We start from the raw sequence: 22,943 nt of genomic DNA on the forward strand, positions 1-22,943 counted from the left end.
AAAATACACAAATCTCTACACAAACCAACAGGTCACACCATAGTCGCATCCACCTACTCCATTCTAGCTCCGATTTCAATCTTTCTTGAGAAAATTCTTACCCCCCCCTACTCAGAAAGCCAAATCATATATTCTAGACACAAACGATTTCCTAACAAAACTAAGAGACTGTCACGGAGGTAGTAGGTGAGAACACCAAAAGACAATCAAGAAGGAAGGGGAAAGACACTAGGCCTCACCGCTAGTGAAGGAAAAGGTTCTCCACCTATAAAACCCTGCTCCTGGCCCTAACTCCTATCCGTATGGGCACCTCTTGATGGTAGAGATAACCATACACAGGAAACTAGAAAACCCTGGTGACCCTCAGATGCCCTAAAGATAATGACAGAGCAGAGACCACCTGTTCCTTCCCTGGTGAAGGAACTAGTGTCTCACTGAGGCCTAGTAAACAACCGGGGGGGGGGGGGGATACAAAACACGACAAGCGGAACACTTAACTTCAGAGGATGAAGGATGAACAGGACTTCAACACGAACCACACTCCAGCTCTTCCAAGACCAAATGAAGCTATCCCAAGCAAGGAGTGATGGGATAAGTCAGACTAAATAGGGCGAGGTAAAGGTCACATGATCCACACATGAACCGGAGGTGTGGACATACCAGCAACACACAGACAAAGTGAAACCAAAAGAGGCTGTCACATCACTAATGCGTAGATAATCCTTCACACCTTCTGGGACCTGTCACAGATGTGACAGAGACCTTACACCGATTGCACTAGACAGCATCCTGGTCACCTTTGACGTAAATAGCCTCTACACCAGCATAGGACATGAAAAAGGTATCCTAGCCATAGAATCCATCTTAGAACAGTCCACCTATGACCTCAATATGATTAAATTGGTACTTGAACTACTCAACATTGTCCAAAGGGACAATTTCTTTCTTTACGCTGACACTTTCTATTTGCAGACGTGAGGGACCGCCATGGGCGCGAACGTGGCTCCGCCATATGCTAATGGCTACATGGCCCATTTTAAGGAATCTCATATATACCCCCTTGATCTCTTGATACAACGTCACATGTTGGTTCAGATTCATCAACGACATTTTTTGTATATAGAATGGCTCCCAAACCTCCTTATCTGAGTTCACAGGTTTACTTAATAGTCCTAGACCAGAACTACAATTTACTTTGAACAATGATCCCCACTCCATTAGCTTTGTCGATACACAAATTTTAAAGGACGACATGGGCAACATCAATACTGACCTCTATACAAAACAGACTGACTGCAATGGCCTTCTATACTACTCTAGTTGCTATCCGTCTGCAACAGAAAACTCTCTGCCACGATCCCAGTTTCACAGTGTCAAACGCATTGTTTCTAACCCATACACCCGACAGGCACAGCTCCAAACTATGGCCTCTTTATTCACTGAAAGAGGCTACCTAAAAAATTACTTGATAAAGAAATGTCTTGCACACCAATCTCCACAAAATCAATCAAAGAAACCCCTGAATGGATTCCTTTCATTCATACTTACCACCCCGATGCCTAAAATTCAACGTATAATCCAAAATCATTGTCCCCTACTAAAAAATGCCTACCTCATGATACAATCCTTCCAAACCCACCTTTAATGTGCCTGAAAAGACCTACCAACCTCAAAGACAAACTCATCAAACTGACATAGGGAGACAAATATTCCAACCAAGACAAACTTTCCTTAAGGGCAATGCACGGCCACGACCGTGGGGCAGCCGCATGCGGATCGCGGACCCATTCACTTGAATGCGGAGGCACGATCAGAAACACCACGGAAGCACTCAGTAGTGCTTCCGTGGGGGTTCTGATCCGTGCCTTCGTTCCACATCTCTGTGATTGCGGACCCATTGAAGTGAATAGGTCCGCGATCCGTGGTGTACACGGCCGATGCCCGTGTATTGCGGACCCCCTGTAAGACTCAACGCTATGGCACTTTCCCTTACTTATATTGCAGCTGTTACCCCAATGTAATCAAGGGTGACCATGTCATCCACATACAGGCCGATCCTTTCCAATAAAAGATTTCTTTACATGCGACTCGACATTTGTCATTAATCTCATCAAATGCCCTTGCGGACTACTTTACGGGGGTGAAACCACACAACCTATACGGGATCGTATCACAAGCCACAAGTCCACTATTAGATGTAAGAAGAACTGGTTACCAATTCCTGATCATTTCAACAAAGCCCCCCACAGCATTGCACAACTCAAGTTCCACATTATTGAAAAAGCGCAACGCCCACGACGCGTTGGTCATCACATACGCCTACTGAAAGAACGCGAAGCATACTGGATCTACACACTACAGAGCCTACATCCCAAAGGCCTCAATCGGGACTTTAATCCATACAATTAATACTTATTAGCACATGAGTAGTCTACCTGTTTTGTTCTCCGTAACTTAATTTTTACATTTTACTTTCCAGACCCATTGATCCTTCGGTGGACTCCTGAGGTAGTATGCACCCCAGACCGGCCTCTCTTCTCTTTTCTTTCTCCTTTCTCTCACACATCACACGCACTAATAATACACACACGTCTCACCCTAATTCATCACACATTGTTCCTTTCCTCCACTTTAATTTATATATTCACCTATGCCCATACATCCATTCATTATTTTTTTCCTCCTTTTTTATTCACTCTATTCCCTTCTTCTTTCTTCCCTTTTTATCTCTATATTTTATTTTCATTATATTTGTATTAATTTTAATATTTTATTTAATTTTTATCTTTATTTCCATTTGTATTTCCTCCCTTTTCTTTTTCCCCCTTTCCTTCTATTTACACACATATTGTACACTACACTCCTCCCCATACACATTTGTTCCACCTCCTTTCCCCTTCTCCCCCTTTCCTCATCATTCTTTGCACACATATGATCACACACATCCACTACCATGTTATCCTCCGTTTTTCCCTTTCTTCTTTCTTTCCCCTTTCTACTTTTCTGCCACTCATACACCTCCCATCATCACTACATTTATTCTCGCAACCTTCCCCCTTCCTTTCACTCTATATCCGACTCTCTTCCCTAATCCCACATGCAACATGGCCGCACAGCCCTCAGAGAGATTTTGCATGATCTCGCTCTCCACATAGCTTACTGTGCGGCCGTAGTCTCGCGAGATCTCGCGTGACTTTACGCGCTTACTAAGACGCCGCGCCGCGCCGCGCCGCCTACACCCTTCCCCACAGCGTGTTCACGCACGGGGCTTCCCCCATACTTACTGTCAGTGTCTCCTGGATCTAACCTGGTAAGTCTTTCCTGTGGGCGCTGGGGTTGCCGCCAATCTACTGCCACATCCCACAATGCAGTATCTTATTACCTACCTACCTATAATACTCCTTTGGGACATGTTCCTTAGATTCCCTCTATTTTGCTTTGATCTTGGCCCATTTCATTTATATCTACAGACCCCTAGTACTCCTTTCCTACATTTTTCACCATTGCATATGCACATCACTAGCCCTTTTCGCCCAGTTTTCACACCATAGTTCTAACTCAATGGCCACTTTCTGATATTTCCATTTAGGCTTCTACCCACATCTCTCATTCTTTGTTATATATTGGTTTCCTTTCTACCTGGCTATTTAGCTAGCCTAATCTGTCATATCATTTTTTGCTCCTAACTAATGGCTTTTGTGTTCCCTTTCTCATTAGTGACTTATGTGACCAAGGTCTGTGTAACGTATGTATGTTCCGCGATCACTCAAAAACGCAACCATCGATTTCAATGAAACTTGGTATACACATCCCTTGCTACCTGGAAATAAATCTTGCGGGGGTCTCGGCTCTCTAGGACGTACCGTTCCTGAGAGATTCCCCAAAAATGACCTTCATTGGCCAATAGAAGCCTGCAAGTCTTTCTATTCATATGCAAACTGCCATACACACGGTCACATGTCCCTTATCAGCCAATAAAAGCTTGCAGGCCCTTAGTCTCCATATACAGTTTTACTCCAGGTTTCCATACCAACCCAGCCATTTTTCGTCACTGCTGTACGACCGCTTTAGGCTAGGGCTACATGACTATGTGTCGTGCGAAATAAGTCGTAAGACACACACAGGGCACAACTACACTGCTACATGTGTCGCGCGACATTGCTGTTGCATGACCATTTTTACAATGATAGTCTATGGTGTTGCACTGCAACACGACAGTCGCAGAAAAATCCATCTTGGAAGGATTTTCTTTGCAACTGTCATGTTGCAGCGTGACACCATAGCCTGTCATTATAAAGATTGTTGAGACAAAATGTGCGACACATGTCGTCCTGTAGCCCTAGCATGAAAGGGGCAGGCACTGTGGAGGTCACAGTTAGAGGTAGGGGCCACTATTAAGGGGGTGGGCCCCTGAGGAGGTCACTGTCAAGGGAGTGGGGTGCTGTAAAACTCACTGTTAAAGGGGTGGGCTGCGGTGAAGGTCCTATTTTAAAGTGTGTGTGTGTGTGTGTGTGTGTGTGGGGGGGGGGGGGGTCAATGTTAAGGGGCGGGGTGCTGTAGAGGTCACTGTTATGGGGGCTACTGTCTATCTTTTAATGACACACAAACATTAAATGAAATAGATGAAATATACCAATGCAAAGCCGGGTCTTTCTGCTAGTAATTGATATTCTTCCCAATCTACTTATGTATTTACTGGAGGATATGTCACAATAAAGAAATTTTACTTGCATGTTAACCCTGAGTGTGCAGTGGTACTTCTCTTACTAGTACAGAAGCCAGCATGTTGCTACCATATAGGACATGGCACAGCCTTCCTGTCGGTTTGGCTTTACCTGGCTGAAAGTTTATTCAAGTGGTGGTCACAGCATCAGACAATAGATGGGGAGATCAAGATGATTTTCTGGTTGTCAGAGGGGTTGTCCTGGGTTAATTTATTGCTCCCATCCTCCCCCCTTGCTTTACACTGCATCTCGCAGGGCAAGGACTTTTTCTTTAGATGTACCGGGCTTCACGTGAGCAGTGATGGTCAGTTCGCATTGTTCGCCAGCGAACACATGCAGGCTGCCATCTTGACTCACCTGTCTGGCGATGCACAGGTAAGCCCTTGCTTGTGCCGGGAGCCGGTCTGAAATCAAATGCGGTCATGGGATCAGGCAGTTCAGAGAACAGCCCGATGAAGGGCCCCTGCTCCCGGTGACCACATTTGATTTTAGACCGGCACAGGTAAGGGCTTACCTGTGCATTGCTGGACAGTGAGTCAAGATGGCAGCCCGCATGTGTTCACTGGCGAACACTGCGAACTGACCAGCACTGCACGTGAGTATGCTAGGCAGAGGCTTCTGCCTAGAAGTGATCCTGGTGATGTCACTGGTAGTGTTGAACGAACTTGTGTTAAGTTCTGCGTCCAAGGTTCGGGTTATTGGATAATCCAGTTATGGATTCTGCTACCACGGACCATAACGGAATTCTATGACTGCAGGCACCATGGAGGCCTATAAGAGGCATTCCGTCATAATAGAAGTCTGTGGCCTCTTATAGGCTTCTGTGGCGCATGCCGTCATAGAATTCCATTATGGTCAGTGGTAGCATCATCCATAACGGGATAACCCGAACCTTGGGCACCGAACTTAAAACACAAGTTCGCTCAACACTAGTTACAGGCACTAATAGGTGGTGGTATAGCGCTGCGCTGTAGGCGGAAGCCTCTGCCTAGAATAGTGAGGAAGTAAACAAAGAAATGCTCCACTCATACATGCTAAATGAGTAAACGTGAGGTTATGTCCAGCTTCAGCTCTGAACTCGGACAACCTCTTTAATAATTATGTGGGTGGCTTTAAAGGGAACCTGTCACCGGGATTTTGTGTATAGAGCTGAGGACATGGGTTGCTAGATGGCCACTAGCACATCCACAATACCCAGTCCCCATAGCTCTGTGTGCTTTTATTTTGTAAAAAAAAAAAGATTTGATACATATGCAAATTAACATAAGAGTCATATCTTACGTGTATGACCAGAGAAGAGTCATATTTTCAAGCTCTTAGTCATCTTAGGTTAATTTGCATATGTATCAAATCGTTTTTTTTTTACACAATAAAAGCACACAGAGCTATGGGGACTGGGTATTGCGGATGTGCTAGCGGCCATCTAGCAACCCATGTCCTCAGCTCTATACCCCAAATCCCGGTGACAGGTTCCCTTTAAAAGCATCCTTAACCACCTCCGCCTAACGCAGGATCTCGTTCCGGAGGTGGCAGCGCTGCGCAGAGTCACGCATATACGCGTCATCTCGCGAGATGCGAGATTTCGCTCAAAGCCGGCCCGCGCATGCGCATCGCGGGCCGGCAAAAGTTAAAGAAGAAGTTCGTCACCAGCCTGCCAGCAACGATCATTGGCTGGCAGGCTGGCGATTTTTAAAAAATCCAATCACAAGCCATATAACAGATCATATTAGTAAATATGATCTGTTATATGGCTTCTCTGCTCCTCTGATGGTCCTTTTCGTCGGTTGGATCCAGCAGAGGAGCAGACATCACTGTGAGTACACACCAAACACTACCCTTAGCCCCTGATCACCTTCCATCACCCCCATCATCCAAATTAACCCCTTGATTGCCCCCTGTCAATCACTTAGTGAAAGACAAAAAGTGATCAGTGTAAACTGTCACTTTTTTTTTTCACTAGTATTGGCTGTTAGGTTTTAGGGATAGTTTAGGCCCCTTGGTTAGGTAGTTAGCGTCAGTTAGCGCCCACCCCACCGCACCGCAGTCACTTTTATTCGCTGATTAGCGTATCGCTAATCAGCATTTGTACTTTTATAGTATCTGTAAGTGATCAAAACTGATCACGGTCAGATCTAAAATAGTATTAGTGTCACCTTAGCTCGCCCTCCACTCAAAACGCAGTGTTTGCCCGATCAGGCCTGATCGGTCGCCCACACGTGCGTTCACCCACGCCCGCCCCACCGCAGTGACAAAAAATTATGCACATTCATTTTACACGCACTGCGGCGATAAAAAAATCAGTTTTGATATTTTTTATCAACCGCAGCGGCCTCCGGTACTTCGCTAGCCTCCCCTTTGTAAGACAGGCTTGCTTTTTTTCTTGGGTAGTCTCAGGGAATACCCCTAAATTTAGTAGTCCAAAATGTCAAACAGGGGGTATTCTTCTGAAGAGGCCTACAGGATTCTGACCCAGTCGGATGAGGAGTGGGAACCCTCACCTGACGAATCTAGCGGGTCAGAATATGAACCTGTGGAAAGCAGTGGCTCTCTGACCCAAAGTTCGGATGAGGAGGTGGAGGTCCCTGATAGCACCAGGCGTACCAGGCCCCGTGTCGCTAGACCACAGGTTGCGCAGGATCTGCTTCAAGAGCAGCAGAGTGGGGCTGTCGCTGCCGGATCACGTGGTGAGGCATACACCAGCAGCGCAGCCCTTCCTGGACCTAGTACCAGCACTGCTGTACAACATGGTGAAGTAGCGAGCACCAGAAGGGCAGTTGAAGCTGGTACGGTGGCACGTGCAATAGTTACCCCGTCGCAGCCACCGCACAGACAGGCCCGTAGACCCCCTAAAGTCCCTGAGGTGCTGGCAAACCCTGATTGGCAGTCACCAACTTCAGCCGCACCAGTAGTTCCCCCTTTCACCGCCCAGTCTGGAGTTCGGGTTGAGACGGCTCAGATCGGTTCGGCCCTGGGATTTTTTGAGCTGTTCTTGACTGCGGAGCTCTTGGACTTAGTCGTGGCAGAGACAAACCGGTATGCCACACAATTTATAACCGCAAACCCGGGAAGCTATTATGCCCAGCCATTCCGGTGGAAACCAGTCCAAGTTTCCGAACTTAAAATTTTTCTGGGCCTTCTCCTCAACATGGGCCTGACAAAAAAGCATGAATTGCGGTCATATTGGTCCACGCACCCGATTCATCACATGCCCATGTTCTCTGCTGCTATGTCCAGGACACGATTTGAGACCATCCTGCGTTTTCTGCATTTTAGCGACAACACCACCTCCCGTCCCAGAGGCCACCCTGCTTTTGACCGGCTCCACAAAATTCGGCCCCTCATAGACCATTTCAACCAGAAATTTGCAGATTTGTATACCCCTGAGCAAAACATCTGCGTAGACGAGTCCCTAATACATTTTACCGGGCGCCTTGGCTTCAAACAATATATCCCAAGCAAGCGTGCCCGGTATGGGGTCAAATTGTATAAGCTCTGTGAAAGGGCCACAGGCTATACCCACAAATTTCGGATCTATGAGGGAAAAGATCAGACCCTGGAGCCGGTCGGTTGCCCTGACTACCTGGGGAGCAGTGGGAAGACAGTCTGGGACTTGGTGTCACCCTTATTCGGCAAGGGGTACCATCTTTATGTGGACAATTTCTACACAAGTGTGGCCCTCTTTAGGCATTTGTTTCTAGAACGGATTTGCGCCTGTGGCACCGCGCGAACTAGTCGCGTGGGCTTCCCCCAACGGCTTGTAACCACCCGTCTTGCAAGGGGCGAGAGGGCTGCCTTGTGTAACGAAGAACTGCTCGCGGTGAAATGGAGAGACAAGCGTGACGTTTACATGCTCTCCTCCATTCACGCAGACACGACAATCCAAATTGAGCGAGCAACCCGTGTCATTGAAAAGCCCCTCTGTGTCCACGACTATAATGCGCTCATGGGAGGGGTGGACTTCAATGACCAGATGTTGTCTCCGTATTTAGTTTCCCGCAGAACCAGACGCTGGTATAAGAAGGTGTCTGTATATTTAATTCAATTGGCGCTGTATAATAGTTTTGTTCTCTACAGTAAGGCTGGGAGAACACGATCCTTCCTCAAATTCCAGGAAGAGATCATCGAGAACCTCCTTTACCCAGGAGGTTCCGTGGCCCCATCCACCAGTGTAGTTAGCCGTCTACACGAGCGACATTTCCCCAGTGTCGTTCCTGGTACCTCAACCCAACCGTCACCCTGAAAAAGATGTCGTGTCTGTAGCAGGAGTGGAATAAGGCGTGACACCCGCTATTTCTGTCCTGACTGTGGTGACCACCCTGCCCTATGCTATGGAGAGTGTTTCCGGAAGTACCACACACAGGTACACTTAGCATAGGGATTGCATCTCACAGGACAGGCACACAGGGCTATTAGGGCCCTTTTACTCACAGCTGCTGCAAACCTCTCCTTTCAACTGGGATAAAGTGCATAACGTACTTTGCCACATCTTTGGGCGATTTGCGCTTTGCACATTGTCCCATGGGGAAGGAGAGGTTTGTTCTATAAAGGTAAAAAAAACTAAACAAAAAAAAAAATACCGGTAAGTAAAAAAGTTAACGTCCAGTTAAAAAAGTTAAAAAAAAGTTTATATGTTCTGTTCAAAAGTTAATAAATTTATTGCGTTGCGGCCTGGTTTTTTCTTTTTTGTTTTGTTTTTTTTACCTTCCAGGTGGACCAACCGATCGACTAGCTGCAGCACTGATGTGCATTCTGATAGAAGCATTGCGCTGCTGTCAGATTACACGCAAGTCGGTGTATGCGGCGCTGCAAGACGAGATTTCTCCTCTGCAGTAAAAGATACGTTTGCCGAGGCATATGAGCTGAGGAGGTGGCGGTGTTCATATACTTTGGCAAACACTTTGTATATATATAAAAAAAAAAATCCCGGCAATGATTTATTCATCCACATCGATTGATGTGAATGGAGAAATCTGGTTTGCCAGGGCATACGAGCTAAGTGGGTATGGATGTTGGGCGGAGCTCCTATGTCCTGGCAGACGCCTTTCCCCTCCTTTTTCTTTTTTTGGCAGAGATTTTTTCATCCACATTGATCGATGCGAATGAAGAAATCTGTGCCGTTCATTTTTTTCTTTCAGCCCAGAGGCTGAACGGAAAAAAAAAATCTCATTACCTGTATGCTCAATATAAGGAGAATAGCAGAAACTCCTAATGCTGGGCATACATGTAATGATTGCGGAGACCCTCAAATGCCAGGGTAGTACAAACACCCCACAAATAACACCATTTTGGAAAGAAGACACCCCAAGGTATTCGCTGAGGGGCATATTGAGTCCATGAAAGATTGACATTTTTGTCCCAAGTTAGCGGAAAGGGAGACTTTGTGAGAAAAAAAATCAAAAAAATCAATTTCCGCTAACTTGTGCCAAAATATTTTTTTTATCTATGAACTCGCCATGCCCCTCATTGAATACCTTGGGGTGTCTTCTTTCCAAAATGGGGTCACATGTGGGGTATTTATACTGCCCTGGCATTTTAGGGGCCTCGAAGCGTGAGAAGAAGTCTGGTATCCAAATGTCTAAAAATGCCCTCCTAAAAGGAATTTGGGCACCTTTGCCCACCTAGGCTGCAAAAAAGTGTCACACATGTGGTATCTCCGTATTCAGGAGAAGTTGGGGAATGTGTTTTGGGGTGTCATTTTACATATACCCATGCTGGGTGAGATAAATATCTTGGTCAAATGCCAACTTTGTATAAAAAAATGGAAAAAGTTGTCTTTTGCCAAGATATTTCTCGCACCCAGCATGGGTATATGTAAAATGACACCACAAAACACATTCCCCAACTTCTCCTGAATACGGCGATACCACATGTGTGACACTTTTTTGCAGCCTAGGTGGGCAAAGGGGCCCACATTCCAAAGAGCACCTTTCGGATTTCACAGGTCATTTACCTACTTACCACACATTAGGGCCCCTGGAAAATGCCAGGGCAGTATAACTACCCCACAAGTGACCCCATTTTGGAAAGAAGACACCCCAAGGTATTCCGTGAGGGGCATGGCAAGTTCCTAGAATTTTTTTATTTTTTGTCACAAGTTAGTGGAAAATGATTTTTTTTTCTTCTTTTCTTCATACAAAGTCTCATATTCCACTAACTTGTGACAAAAAATAAAAACTTCGATGAACTCACTATGCCCATCAGCGAATACCTTGGGGTCTCTTCTTTCCAAAATGGGGTCACTTGTGGGGTAGTTATACTGCCCTGGCATTCTAGGGGCCCAAATGTGTGGTAAGGAGTTTGAAATCAAATTCTGTAAAAAATGACCAGTGAAATCCGAAAGGTGCTCTTTGGAATATGGGCCCCTTTGCCCACCTAGGCTGCAAAAAAGTGTCACACATCTGGTATCTCCGTACTCAGGAGAAGTTGGGGAATGTGTTTTGGGGTGTCATTTTACATGTACCCATGCTGGGTGAGAGAAATATCTTGGCAAAAGACAACTTTTCCCATTTTTTTTTTTATACAAAGTTGGCATTTGACCAAGATATTTATCTCACCCAGCATGGGTATATGTAAAAAGACACCCCAAAACACATTCCTCAACTTCTCCTGAATACAGAGATACCAGATGTGACACTTTTTTGCAGCCTAGGTGGGCAAAGGGGCCCATATTCCAAAGAGCACCTTTCGGATTTCACTGGTCATTTTTTACAGAATTTGATTTCAAACTCCTTACCACACATTTGGCCCCTAGAATGCCAGGGCAGTATAACTACCCCACAAGTGACCCCATTTTGGAAAGAAGAGACCCCAAGGTATTTCGTGATGGGCATAGTGAGTTCATAGAACTTTTTATTTTTTGTCACAAGTTAGTGGAATATGAGACTTTGTAAGAAAAAAAAATAAAAAATCATCATTTTCAGCTAACTTGTGACAAAAAATAAAAAGTTCTATGAACTCACTATGCCCATCAGCGAATACCTTAGGTTGTGTACTTTCCGAAATGGGGTCATTTGTGGGGTGTTTGTACTGTCTGGGCATTGTAGAACCTCAGGAAACATGACAGGTGCTCAGAAAGTCAGAGCTGCTTCAAAAAGCGGAAATTCACATTTTTGTACCATAGTTTGTAAACGCTATAACTTTTACCCAAACCATTTTTTTTTTTTATCAAAGACATGTAGAACAATAAATTTAGAGCAAAATTTATATATGGATGTCGTTTTCTTTGCTAAATTTTACAACTGAAAGTGAAAAATTTCATTTTTTTGCAAAAAAAATCGTTAAATTTCAATTAATAACAAAAAAAGTAAAAATGTCAGCAGCAATGAAATACCACCAAATGAAAGCTCTATTAGTGAGAAGAAAAGGAGGTAAAATTCATTTGGGTGGTAAGTTGCATGACCGAGCAATAAACGGTGAAAGTAGTGTAGGTCAGAAGTGTAAAAAGTGTCTTTCAGGGTGTTTAAGCACTGGGGGCTGAGGTGGTTAAAGGGGTTCTGCACTTTCATTTAACTGATGATCTATCCTCTGGATAGATCATCAGCTTCTGATCGGCCACCCGGGACCCCCGCCAATCAGCTGTTTGAGAAGGCAGCGGCGCGGCCTTCTGACTTTTTACCGCCGGCCCACTGACGTCACGACTAGTATTAACTAGCGTGGGCGGTGCTAAGGTCCATTCAAGTGAACAGAGCTTAGCCCCGCCAATGCTAGTTGATACTAGTCGTGACATCATTGGGCCGGCGGTAAACAGTGAGAAGGCTGCGCCGCTGCTGGAGCGCCACTGCCTTCTCAAACAGCTGATCGGCGGGGGTCCCGGGTGTCGGACCCCCGCCGATCAGAGGATAGATCATCAGTTAAATGAAAGTGCAGAACCCCTTTAAGCCACTTTCATACAGTTAGGTCTAATTCACATGTCTGTGTTTTTGTCAGTAATTTCCATCAGTTTTTGTGAGCCAAAACTAGGAGTGAAGCCTACACAGAGGTAAGGTATAATGGAAAGATCTGCACCAGGTCTGTGTCTTTGACCCACACCAGGTTTTGTCTCACAATCACTGATCAAACATTGAATCACTTAAAGGGAATCTGTCACCTATTTTGAGCCTATAATACCGTTAACATAGCAATGTGCAATAAAGTACCTTCATTCCAGCATGTGTCCTTTTTCTTTTATTCAACTTTTCATTCAGATGAAAGTGATTTTTCTGATATGCAAATTAAGTCTCAAGGTGCCCAGAGGGGCGTTATTACTCTGCTCTAGGGCCTAGTAACGCCCCCCTGCAGTGCCCAGCCGGCCTTTCTTCCAAGCCCAGCCCGCCTCCTAAGAAATAAATGTACTCCTACATCCTTGCCGTACAGCGCCGCCCCCTCCACTACGTCATTTAATTTATTCACTGCACCGTCCTTGCTTCCTCCTCTCTTGGCCTCCGATACTGCGCATGCGCGGGATATCGCTGAGTGCCTGCGCCTGTACGATACTCCTGTTCCAGAGGGCAACAGCGCTCTGATTACGTCACTGGGCTCGGCGCATGCCCAGTGACACTATTGAGGCTGTTGCCCTCAGGAGCAGGAGTATCGTACAGGCGCAGGCACTTAGCGATACTGCGCCTGCGTGGGATTTCGGAGGCCAAGAGAGGAGGAAGCAAGGACGTTGCAGTGAAAAAATGTAATGACGTAGTGGAGGGGGCGGCGCTGTTCGGCAAGGATGTAGGAGTACACTTATTTCTTAGGAGGCGTGCTGGGCCTCCTTTTCATTCAGATGAAAAGAGAGATTTTTCTGATATGCAAATTAAGTCTCAAGGTGCCCAGAGGGGCGTTACTGGGCACTAGAGCAGAGTAATAACGCCCCTCTGGGCACCTTGAGACTTAATTTGCATATCAGAAAAATCTCTTTTCATCTGAATGAAAAGTTAAAAAAAAGAAAAAGGACACATGCAGGAATGAAGGTACTTTATTGTACATTGATATGTTAACGGTATTATAGGCTCAAAATAGGTGACAGATTCCCTTTAAGTATGAACTAGGCCTCAGTGTTTGATCAGTGAGTGAGCCAAAACATGTACAGAATTTTGCATTATACTTTGTGTAGGCTTCACTCCTGACTTTGACTCACAATCACTGATCATTGACCTAAAAAGCGGCCTTAGGCTGGTTTCACATGAGTGAGTGTCAGTCTCCGGACTCGCAGCGTGAGTATGTGGCAGCATCCGTCCTGAACTTCCAGCACTGCCGGGGTTGCATAGCATTATATTGATTTATGATGATATGTAACCCCTTAGGCCCCTTTCACACGGGCGAGAATTCCGCGAGGGTGCAATGCGTGACGTGAACGCATTGCACCCGCACTGAATCCGGACCCATTCACTTCAATGTGGGCTGAGCAGATGAGCAGTGATTTGCGTGAAAATCGCAGCATGTTCTATATTCTGCAGTTTTCACGCAACGCAGGCCCCATAGAAATGAATGGTGATGCGTGAAAATCGCAAGCAAGTGAGGATACAATGCGATTTTCACACATGGTTGCTAGGAGATGATGTTAGTAAATTGATTAAAAGTCAATTTACTGTATTTTCCTTTATAACATGGTTATAAGGGAAAAATAATAGCATTCTTAATACAGAGTGCTTACAAAAATGTGGCATGAGGGGTTAAAAAACCTCATGCACTTGTTTGCGCAGGCAGCATCTTCTTTCTTCTTCTTTCAGGACCTGCTAAAGTACCTTTGACGTAATCGCGCTCACCACATGGTGAGCTCGGTGACGTCAGTGCAGGTCCGGCTGAATGAAGATAGACGAACCTTCTATCTTTATTCAGCAGCACCTGCGCTGACATCACCGCACTCATCACGTGGTGAGCGCTATGGCTTCACCGACTGTCCTTTTCCATCCAGGTCCTGCAAGAAGAAGAAAGTAGACTAGTCTGGCTGCGCGATCAAGTGGATGAGGAGAGTTACATTTTTTTTTTTAGTTTTAACCCCACAATGGACCTTTTACTTAGCATTCTGAGATAAAGTATGCTATTATTTTCTGTTATAATGGAAAATAATAAAGTAAATGGGGTCCCGGGTAACTCATCCCTCGTCTCCTTAGCAACCAATGCGTGAAAATCGAATTGCATCCGCACTTGCGATTTTCACGCATCCCCATTCATTTCTATGGGGCCTGCGTTGCGTTAAAAAAGCAGAATATAGAACATGCTGTGACTTTCACGCAACGCACAAGTGATGCGTGAAAATCACCGCTCATCTGAACAGCCTCATTGAGGTGAATGGGTCTGGATACAGTGCGGGTGCAATGTGTCACCTCACGCATTGCACCCGCATGGAATTTTCGGCTGTGTGAAAGGGGCCTAAGGGTTACAAAGCATCATAAATCAATATAATACTATGTGACCCTCGTCAGTGCTCAGGATGGCTGCTCTCCCTGACACACACTGCGAGTCTGGAGCTTGACACTCGCTCGTCTGAAAGGGGCTTTAATGATGAATGCATTTATTGTAGATTTTGCCTTTGAGATACATACACTGCTCAAAAAAATAAAGGGAACACTTAAACAACACAATGTAACTCCAAGTCAATCACACTTCTGTGAAATCAAACTGTCCACTTAGGAAGCAACACTGTGTGACAATCAATTTCACATGCTGTTGTGCAAATGGGATAGACAACAGGTGGAAATTATAGGCAATTAGCAAGACACCCCCAATAAAGGAGTGGTTCTGCAGGTGGTAACCACAGACCACTTCTCAGTTCCTATGCTTCCTGGCTGATGTTTTGGTCACTTTTGAATGCTGGCGGTGCTTTCACTCTAGTGGTAGCATGAGACGGAGTCTACAACCCACACAAGTGGCTCAGGTAGTGCAGCTTATCCAGGATGGCACATCAATGCGAGCTGTGGCAAGAAGGTTTGCTGTGTCTGTCAGCGTAGTGTCCAGAGCATGGAGGCGTTACCAGGAGACAGGCCAGTACATCAGGAGACGTGGAGGAGGCCGTAGGAGGGCAACAACCCAGCAGCAGGACCGCTACGTCCGCCTTTGTGCAAGGAGGAACAGGAGGAGCACTGCCAGAGCCCTGCAAAATGACCTCCAGCAGGCCACAAATGTGCATGTGTCTGCTCAAACGGTCAGAAACAGACTCCATGAGGGTGATATGAGGGCCTGACGTCCACAAGTGGGGGTTGTGCTTACAGCCCAACACCGTGCAGGACGTTTGGCATTTGGCAGAGAACACCAAGATTGGCAAATTCGCCACTGGCCCCCTGTGCTCTTCACAGATGAAAGCAGGTTCACACTGAGCACATGTGACAGACGTGACAGAGTCTGGAGACGCCGTGGAGAACGTTCTGCTGCCTGCAACATCCTCCAGCATGACCGGTTTGGCATTGGGTCAGTAATGGTGTGGGGTGGCATTTCTTTGGAGGGCCGCACAGCCCTCCATGTGCTCGCCAGAGGTAGCCTGACTGCCATTAGGTACCGAGATGAGATCCTCAGACCCCTTGTGAGCCCATATGCTGGTGCGTTGGCCCTGGGTTCCTCCTAATGCAAGACAATGCTAGACCTCATGTGGCTGGAGTGTGTCAGCAGTTCCTGCAAGACGAAGGCATTGATGCTATGGACTGGCCCGCCCGTTCCCCAGACCTGAATCCAATTGAGCACATATGGGACATCATGTCTTGCTCTATCCACCAACGTCACGTTGCACCACAGACTGTCCAGGAGTTGGCAGATGCTTTAGTCCAGGTCTGGGAGGAGATCCCTCAGGAGACCGTCCGCCACCTCATCAGGAGCATGCACAGGCGTTGTAGGGAGGTCATACAGGCACGTGGAGGCCACACACACTACTGAGCCTCATTTTGACTTGTTTTAAGGACATTACATCAAAGTTGGATCAGCCTGTAGTGTGTTTTTCCACTTTAATTTTGAGTGTGACTCCAAATTTAGACCTCCATGGGTCAAACAATTATATTTCCATTTTTTTACTTTTGTGTGATTTTTGTCAGCACATTCACCTATGTAAAGAACAAAGTATTTCAGAAGAATATTTAATTCAGATCTAGGATGTTATTTTTGTGTTCCCTTTATTTTTTTGAGCAGTGTATATTACTACATTATAGGTCTTTTATGAAGGAGTCTGAGTGTGATAAAGTGCAGGAGTCGATCACCCGTTGAACAAGCAAAACACTTGTTCATTGGGTGATTTTGTCTCTCGTGCAGGCTGCACCGATCATGGCTTCTGGGCAGCAGATCGTGTGCTCTAAACATCAGTCTGCTGCTTAGGAACCATAATTCTGTATGGGGACGAGGGATCACAATAGCGATCTCCCGTCCTCATTCAGTGAAGGAGATCATGTAAATGTGCAGTCTCCCTCACCGCGTGAGGAGCTGACTGTCTGGAGGGAAATCTTCTTTCCTGACAGTCTGCCGCTCCATTGGCCCGTGTAAACCCGCTTTTAGGCTTGCCAACTCCATTGCCCTGGCAATAGTAGTAAGCGTGAAAAGAGTGATCTTTGGGCTGGAATCACACACATGCAGTTTTTGTCTAGTTCTTTTTGAGCCAAACACAGGATTGGATACAAAAAAGAGACATCAGTATTTTTCTCACCTGGTCAGCCCGATACCATATGCCCCTCTATGAGCCAGAAAGGAGAGTGCTTTACAAGCAGCAGCTCTTGCTCTGGCTGACTTGGCCCCTCCAAAGATTACTTTGGTAAACTCAGCTGTTCAGGAGTCAGATGTCTCTGTGTGATGAGACAACCCCTTTAACCATTTACCAAATTACGGTATTTGTTCCATTAGACAAAAAATGTTATGTGATTGTTTGCAACCTAGAGCTAGCCTTATACATCACTATTCCGTAACCTGACTTCTAAAGGGCAAAAGGGAAATCCAGCCTTCAATAAAATGGAGATCCTTATTAAAGCGTCTCAAAACTGGAAAAACCTGTACACACTAATCCTTACTCATGAGTGAGGACTAGTGTTTATAGATCCGAAACTTGTAGACTCTCTGCTGTCCTGTTTCTCTAGTTTTAAGACTCTTTAATAAAGATCCCTGTTTTATTGGATGCTGGAGTTCCCCTTTGTCATGCAGCATTTCTGCGTGCTTCCCCCACTTTTCTGTACATCCTAGCAGGTGAGCTGGACTGATTCGGCCTTTCTATTTACCCTGTCCTCTGTTTTGTATTTAGAATGACCATGGCACAGCTGGGAGTAGTGGTTGGAGTGGCGAGTGTTCTAGTTGCTCTGATTTTGCATTCATCCATACATAAAGTGGAAGAAGGACACTTGGCTGTGTACTACAGGTAATTCATATGCTTTAAAGGGCATCTCTTGGCAGATTTGTACCTATGGCTGACCTGTTGTGTATGTGCTCTTGGCAGCTGTATGCATCTGTGCTGGTCCAATGTTCATATGTGCCTGTGTTAATGAGAAAAATTATGTTTTAATAAATGCAAATGAGCCACTAGGAGCAATGGGGCGTTGCCCTTACTCTTAGAGACTCTGCTCTATTTGCTACAGCCGCACCCATTCCACTCTAATTGAGAGGGCCAGGCAGTGAAAACATAATAATGCCTGGGTCAGAATCCACTCTGAATCTCCCATGGAAATGAATGGGAAGTGTAAAAAAAAAACCTGCTCCTTATGTGTCCATACATTTTTTGCAGTTAAAGCAGTCACCCCTTCAGTCTGGAGGAGGAGGGGGAGCAGTTGCAGAGCTGACAGGCTGCAGGAGGAAAGGGAAAATGGTAAAAAATATATAGAAATGTGGCATTATCATTAATGTTATTTACTACACTATATATACTCCAAAATGGTTGCTAGAAAACCTACAACTAATCACGCAAAATAAAAAAGCTAAAATTAAAAATTAGTTATGACTGCTAGAATACAAAGGGAGAAAATATTATTGGTCCTTAGGGCTAAAATTAAAGGGGTTGTCCGAGTTATGGAAAAATTATTTCTCGTACTTTTTTCCATTGGGGGACACAGACCATGGGTATAGCTTAGAGGTATTAGTAGGAGGGACACTATGCAAATACAAAAGAGCTCCTCCTCCTCGGGCTATACCCCCCCGACTCCACCAGGAGGAACTCAGTCTTTGCTTAGTGTCTGGTGAAGGAGGTTGACACTTTCTTGATTCGTCTCCCTTTTGTTTTTTTTCTAGATGGGGACACAGGTCGGCATGGCGCCTTCCTGGTCCCCGATGGAGTGCCCGCCGCCGTCTGTTGGACGCTGCCTGGCTGTCTCCATTATCCCCCAAGAAGGCAAGTGGATCCGGGCTCGACCTGTCAGCTCCGGCATCCCACCAGCTCCTGGGTCACCTGTCGCTGCCCTCCATCCAGAGCACTGAACTCAGGTGAGTCAGACGTCTGAAGAGGTGAGCCCTGCTGGTACAGGACAGAGGGAGAAGACTGCAGGAGCAGATAAGTATGAAGCTGCATCCTCTGTGCCCCCTTCCCTCCCTCCTTCCTCCCCTCCTCCCCTCCTATGCTCTGAGACCTATGGGCCGTCTGGGTGAATGGGGATTTGGGTGACTCATTCTGTCTGGGGCGCTCCTGACACCGAGGGAATCTGGAGGCATTTTATTAAGAGCAGCGCCATAGTCCCCCCCGGTCTGGCTTTCTCTTGTGCGGCACGTCTGATTAGAGCGGCGCCGCTCCCTATAACACAGCGGCACACACCAGCGGCGGATTCCCGCTTTCCTTCCTGCATGAGCGGCCATACTTTTTATTAACCCCCGCAACGCCACGTTCGGCGCCGGGGGCCTTTTAATCAGTAGCCCTGGAACTGGAGCGCACGCTTTTTTCGCGCCTCTGACGCGTCTAGGGGGCGGGGCCTAGCGCTTCGCTCCGGCTCCCTCCTCTGTCCACTGTGAGCTCCTCTTGCCGGGCGGCTGCTCTCCTGCTCCCTCTCTGGTGATTCCTGTGCTGTGCCAAGGTGGTAGGATTGTCAGCTTCTAGCTGCAGCTATATATCTCTTTGGTTGCCATCATGCCAAAACCTAAGTCTGTTAAGACCTCTTCTCAGACCCCAATAGGGTCTTGTATAGAGTGTCTTCTCCCACTTTCGGTCACTGGTACCTGTGCCTCCTGCCCTGCCCCTGGACAGAGTCACCCTTCTCCCCCTTCTCTTGCCCAGACTACCCCCCCCCCCCCCCCCCCTAGGGAGCGCAGGTCTGAAGGGCAATTGTCCGACTCGGAAGAGGTCACGGAACGGGACCTTCCGCCTAAGCTCTCCACTATGGTGGCTGACTTAGTAGCGGCTGTCAGGGACACCTTTAACCTCCAAGGGGATTCTCCTCCTTCCACTAGGAGGGAGTTCACCCTTTTTCCTCCCAAAAAACCGGAGGCTGCTGCCTTTCCGGTCCATGAGGAATTTTCCGCGGTCATATCCAAGGCCTGGGACCGTCCTAATCAAAGGTTCTCTGCCACCAAACGCATGGATACTCTCTATCCTTTTCCGGCGGACAGCGTGGAGAAATGGTCTTCTCCCCCTAAGGTGGATCCCCCAGTGGCTAGGTTAGCCAAGAACACGGCCCTCCCGGTCCTCGACGGCTCCTCTCTGCAGGACGCTGTGGACAGGCGCCTAGATTCTCTGGCCAAATCCATTTTCTCACTGGCGGGCACGTCTCTGTGACCTGCCCTTGCCTCGGCATGTGACCTGGCGGAGCAAGATGCGTCTGCTGACACACTGGATTTGGTCCTCCAGATGTCTCAGGCTTCCAAATTCCTCTGCGAGGCCTCCATGGACATTGGTTCCCTCTTTGCCCGCCTTTCAGCCCTCTCAGTCATTCAGCGCAGGGAGGTCTGGTTGAAGGTATGGGACGCCGACGCTTCCTCCAAGCGTTCCCTTGCTAACCTCCCCTTTTGAGGGTTCCAGACTTTTTGGGGCTCAACTGGATGAGTTCATCTCAGCCGCTACTGGGGGCAAGAGCACTCATCTTCCCCAGCCCAGGTCTAAGCGCCCCTTGCGGCCTTGGACTTCCGGTTCTCGGTACCAGTCCTTTCGCCGCTTCTCTTCTAACAGGACATCACCTGCTTCCTCCGCTGGGGGGTCACAGGACTCCCGGAAGAAGCCCTCCTTCAAGCCCCAGCCTTCCTGGCGCCTAAGGGCACAGTCGGTCCGCCCTGCGGCTCCCAAACAGTCCTCCACATGAAGGGGCGCCCCCACCCCTCGTGGTGGGGGGCCGCCTGCTCTCTTACCAGCAGGTTTGGAGGGCTCATGTTCAGGACACATGGGCTCTAGAGATTGTAACGTCTGGTTACAGGATAGAGTTCGTGTCCAGACCGCCGGAACGTTTTTTCCCTTCTCTCGTTCCGGGGGATCCGACCAGGGCATCAAACCTATTAACGGCAGTTTTCTCCCTTCTGGACCGGGGGGTTATTACCCCGGTTCCCCCAGAGGAACAGGGCACGGGTTTCTATTCAAACCTGTTCGTGGTTCCAAAGAAGGAGGGGTCGGTGCGTCCGATCCTGGACCTGAAACTGCTCAACAAGTCTCTACGGGTGCGGAGGTTTCGAATGGAATCCCTCCGCTCGGTTATTGTTTCTCTTCTTCCAGGGGAGTTCCTCGCGTCCGTGGACATCCAGGACGCTTATCTGCATGTTCCGATCGCAGAATCTCACCTACTATTCCTGTGCTTCGCCATTGGTGGTCGTCACTATCAGTTTTTGTGTGTTGGACAGATCTAAATTCCTCTCAGTAAATGAGGGGAATAGAGAAATAGGACAGAAAAGGGGCGCACAATAGGGTAGTATGTATATACAGATACAATGAGAATATCATAGGAATTGTGAAGGCTCACCTTTTTTGGTTGTGCAAAAATTAGGCACAACTCTATTGAAGGCTTTAGAGTGATGAGACTTATCTTCCGGAACTGCAGCCGCAGATTGTGAGTTCTTTTTGATGGGATGTCCAGTTCCACAAAAGGAAAAATGGCAATAAGAGAAATTCTGCTTCGGCGCAAGTCCACAAATGGAAACGGTCTCACAAGTATGATAGTTCTTCTTTAATGGAAACAACGCGTTTCGGGGAGTGAAACTTCCCCTTCATCAGGTTTCATAGTATTACAATAAACAGACAAATATTTATAGGTGCATAATAACAAAAAACAACAAAAAAAAACGCCAAAAACGAGCACCTGGGCTCCGCCCCCTAGGGGCGGAGCTACCTACAGGTGTCACTTCAGACATCAGTTAAACTCGATCTAATCAAATCTCAGTTTCGTTTATACAAATCTTACTATGGTGTAATTCTGTGTAAGTTCAATAAAAAAACGAGTATCCTAAACATTTATTTCATGTAAAGACATTTCTGTGTATTTAACAGATATACATCATGTGACTGCAGGAGGTCACATGATCGGACTGCAGGCTGGAGACATGAGCATCCTCTGGTGATCGGCTCTCTCATATGGAAATGCAGGGGGAGAAGGAGAGAGGCCGATCACCATGGGCTCCTGTCTCTGTATGTGTGAATACTTTGCTGTCTGCAGGAGGCCGCCGGCCAGGGGGCGTGTCGGTCTGTGACGTCATGACCATGTGATCACAACCTTGCGGTCACATGGTCCGTTGCCAGGACAACGGCAATGCTTTGGTTTCAGGCCACAATTAGGTGATATGAAAGAGCTCTGCCCTGGTGTTTTTTTGTTTTTTGTCATTCTGCACCTATAAATATTTGTCTGTTTATTGTAATACTATGAAACCTGATGAAGGGGAAGTTTCACTCCCCGAAAGGGGTTTTTTTTTTTTTTTTTTTTAAAGAAGAACTATCATACTTGTGAGACCGTTTCCATTTGTGGACTTGCGCCGAAGCAGAATTTCTCTCTTATTGTCACTATCAGTTTGTCGCCCTTCCTTTCGGGTTAGCAACCGCCCCTCGGGTCTTTACCAAGATCCTGGCACCGATCATGACCGCTTCTTCGTACCAGGGGCATTCCTTTACTGCCCTATCTGGACGATATCCTGATAAAAGCCCCCTCGCTTCCGTAGGCTGAGGACAGCGTCCGGATCACTGTTCAGACTCTGGAACAGTTCGGCTGGATAATCAATTTCCCAAAGTCCTCTCTCCTCCCATCCCAGAAGCTCTCCTTCCTGGGGATGATTTTGGACACCTCGTCCGCCAGAGTGTTCCTGCCAGTCTCCAAGTCCTCCCAGATCCAGGGGGCAGTGTCGCATCTGCTGCGCTCCCAGTTCCTCTCCATACGAGAATGCATACGGGTCCTGGGTCTT

At 47.0% G+C, this 22,943-nt stretch overlaps 1 protein-coding gene across 5 annotated transcripts in view; it reads left to right on the plus strand.

Annotated features, from left to right (window-relative positions):
• The first annotated feature begins 3,249 nt into the window (after positions 1-3,249).
• The window catches only part of LOC121005185 (erlin-1-like), a 343,035-nt gene continuing 323,341 nt past the window's right edge, over positions 3,250-22,943 (plus strand). For 2 of the 5 annotated variants that reach the window (XM_040437769.1, XM_040437770.1), the window contains exon 1: positions 17,859-18,015. In XM_040437769.1, the coding sequence (XP_040293703.1) occupies positions 17,903-18,015 (113 nt within the window). In that variant the 5' untranslated portion in view covers positions 17,859-17,902. Of the gene's footprint in view, positions 3,311-3,717; positions 3,746-17,858; positions 18,016-22,943 lie in introns of those variants that run through there. The other 3 variants (XM_040437767.1, XM_040437766.1, XM_040437768.1) reach the window with 3 other exon arrangements.

Source organism: Bufo bufo, chromosome 6 (assembly GCF_905171765.1).
Source record: "Bufo bufo chromosome 6, aBufBuf1.1, whole genome shotgun sequence".
Classification (NCBI taxonomy): domain Eukaryota; kingdom Metazoa; phylum Chordata; class Amphibia; order Anura; family Bufonidae; genus Bufo; species Bufo bufo.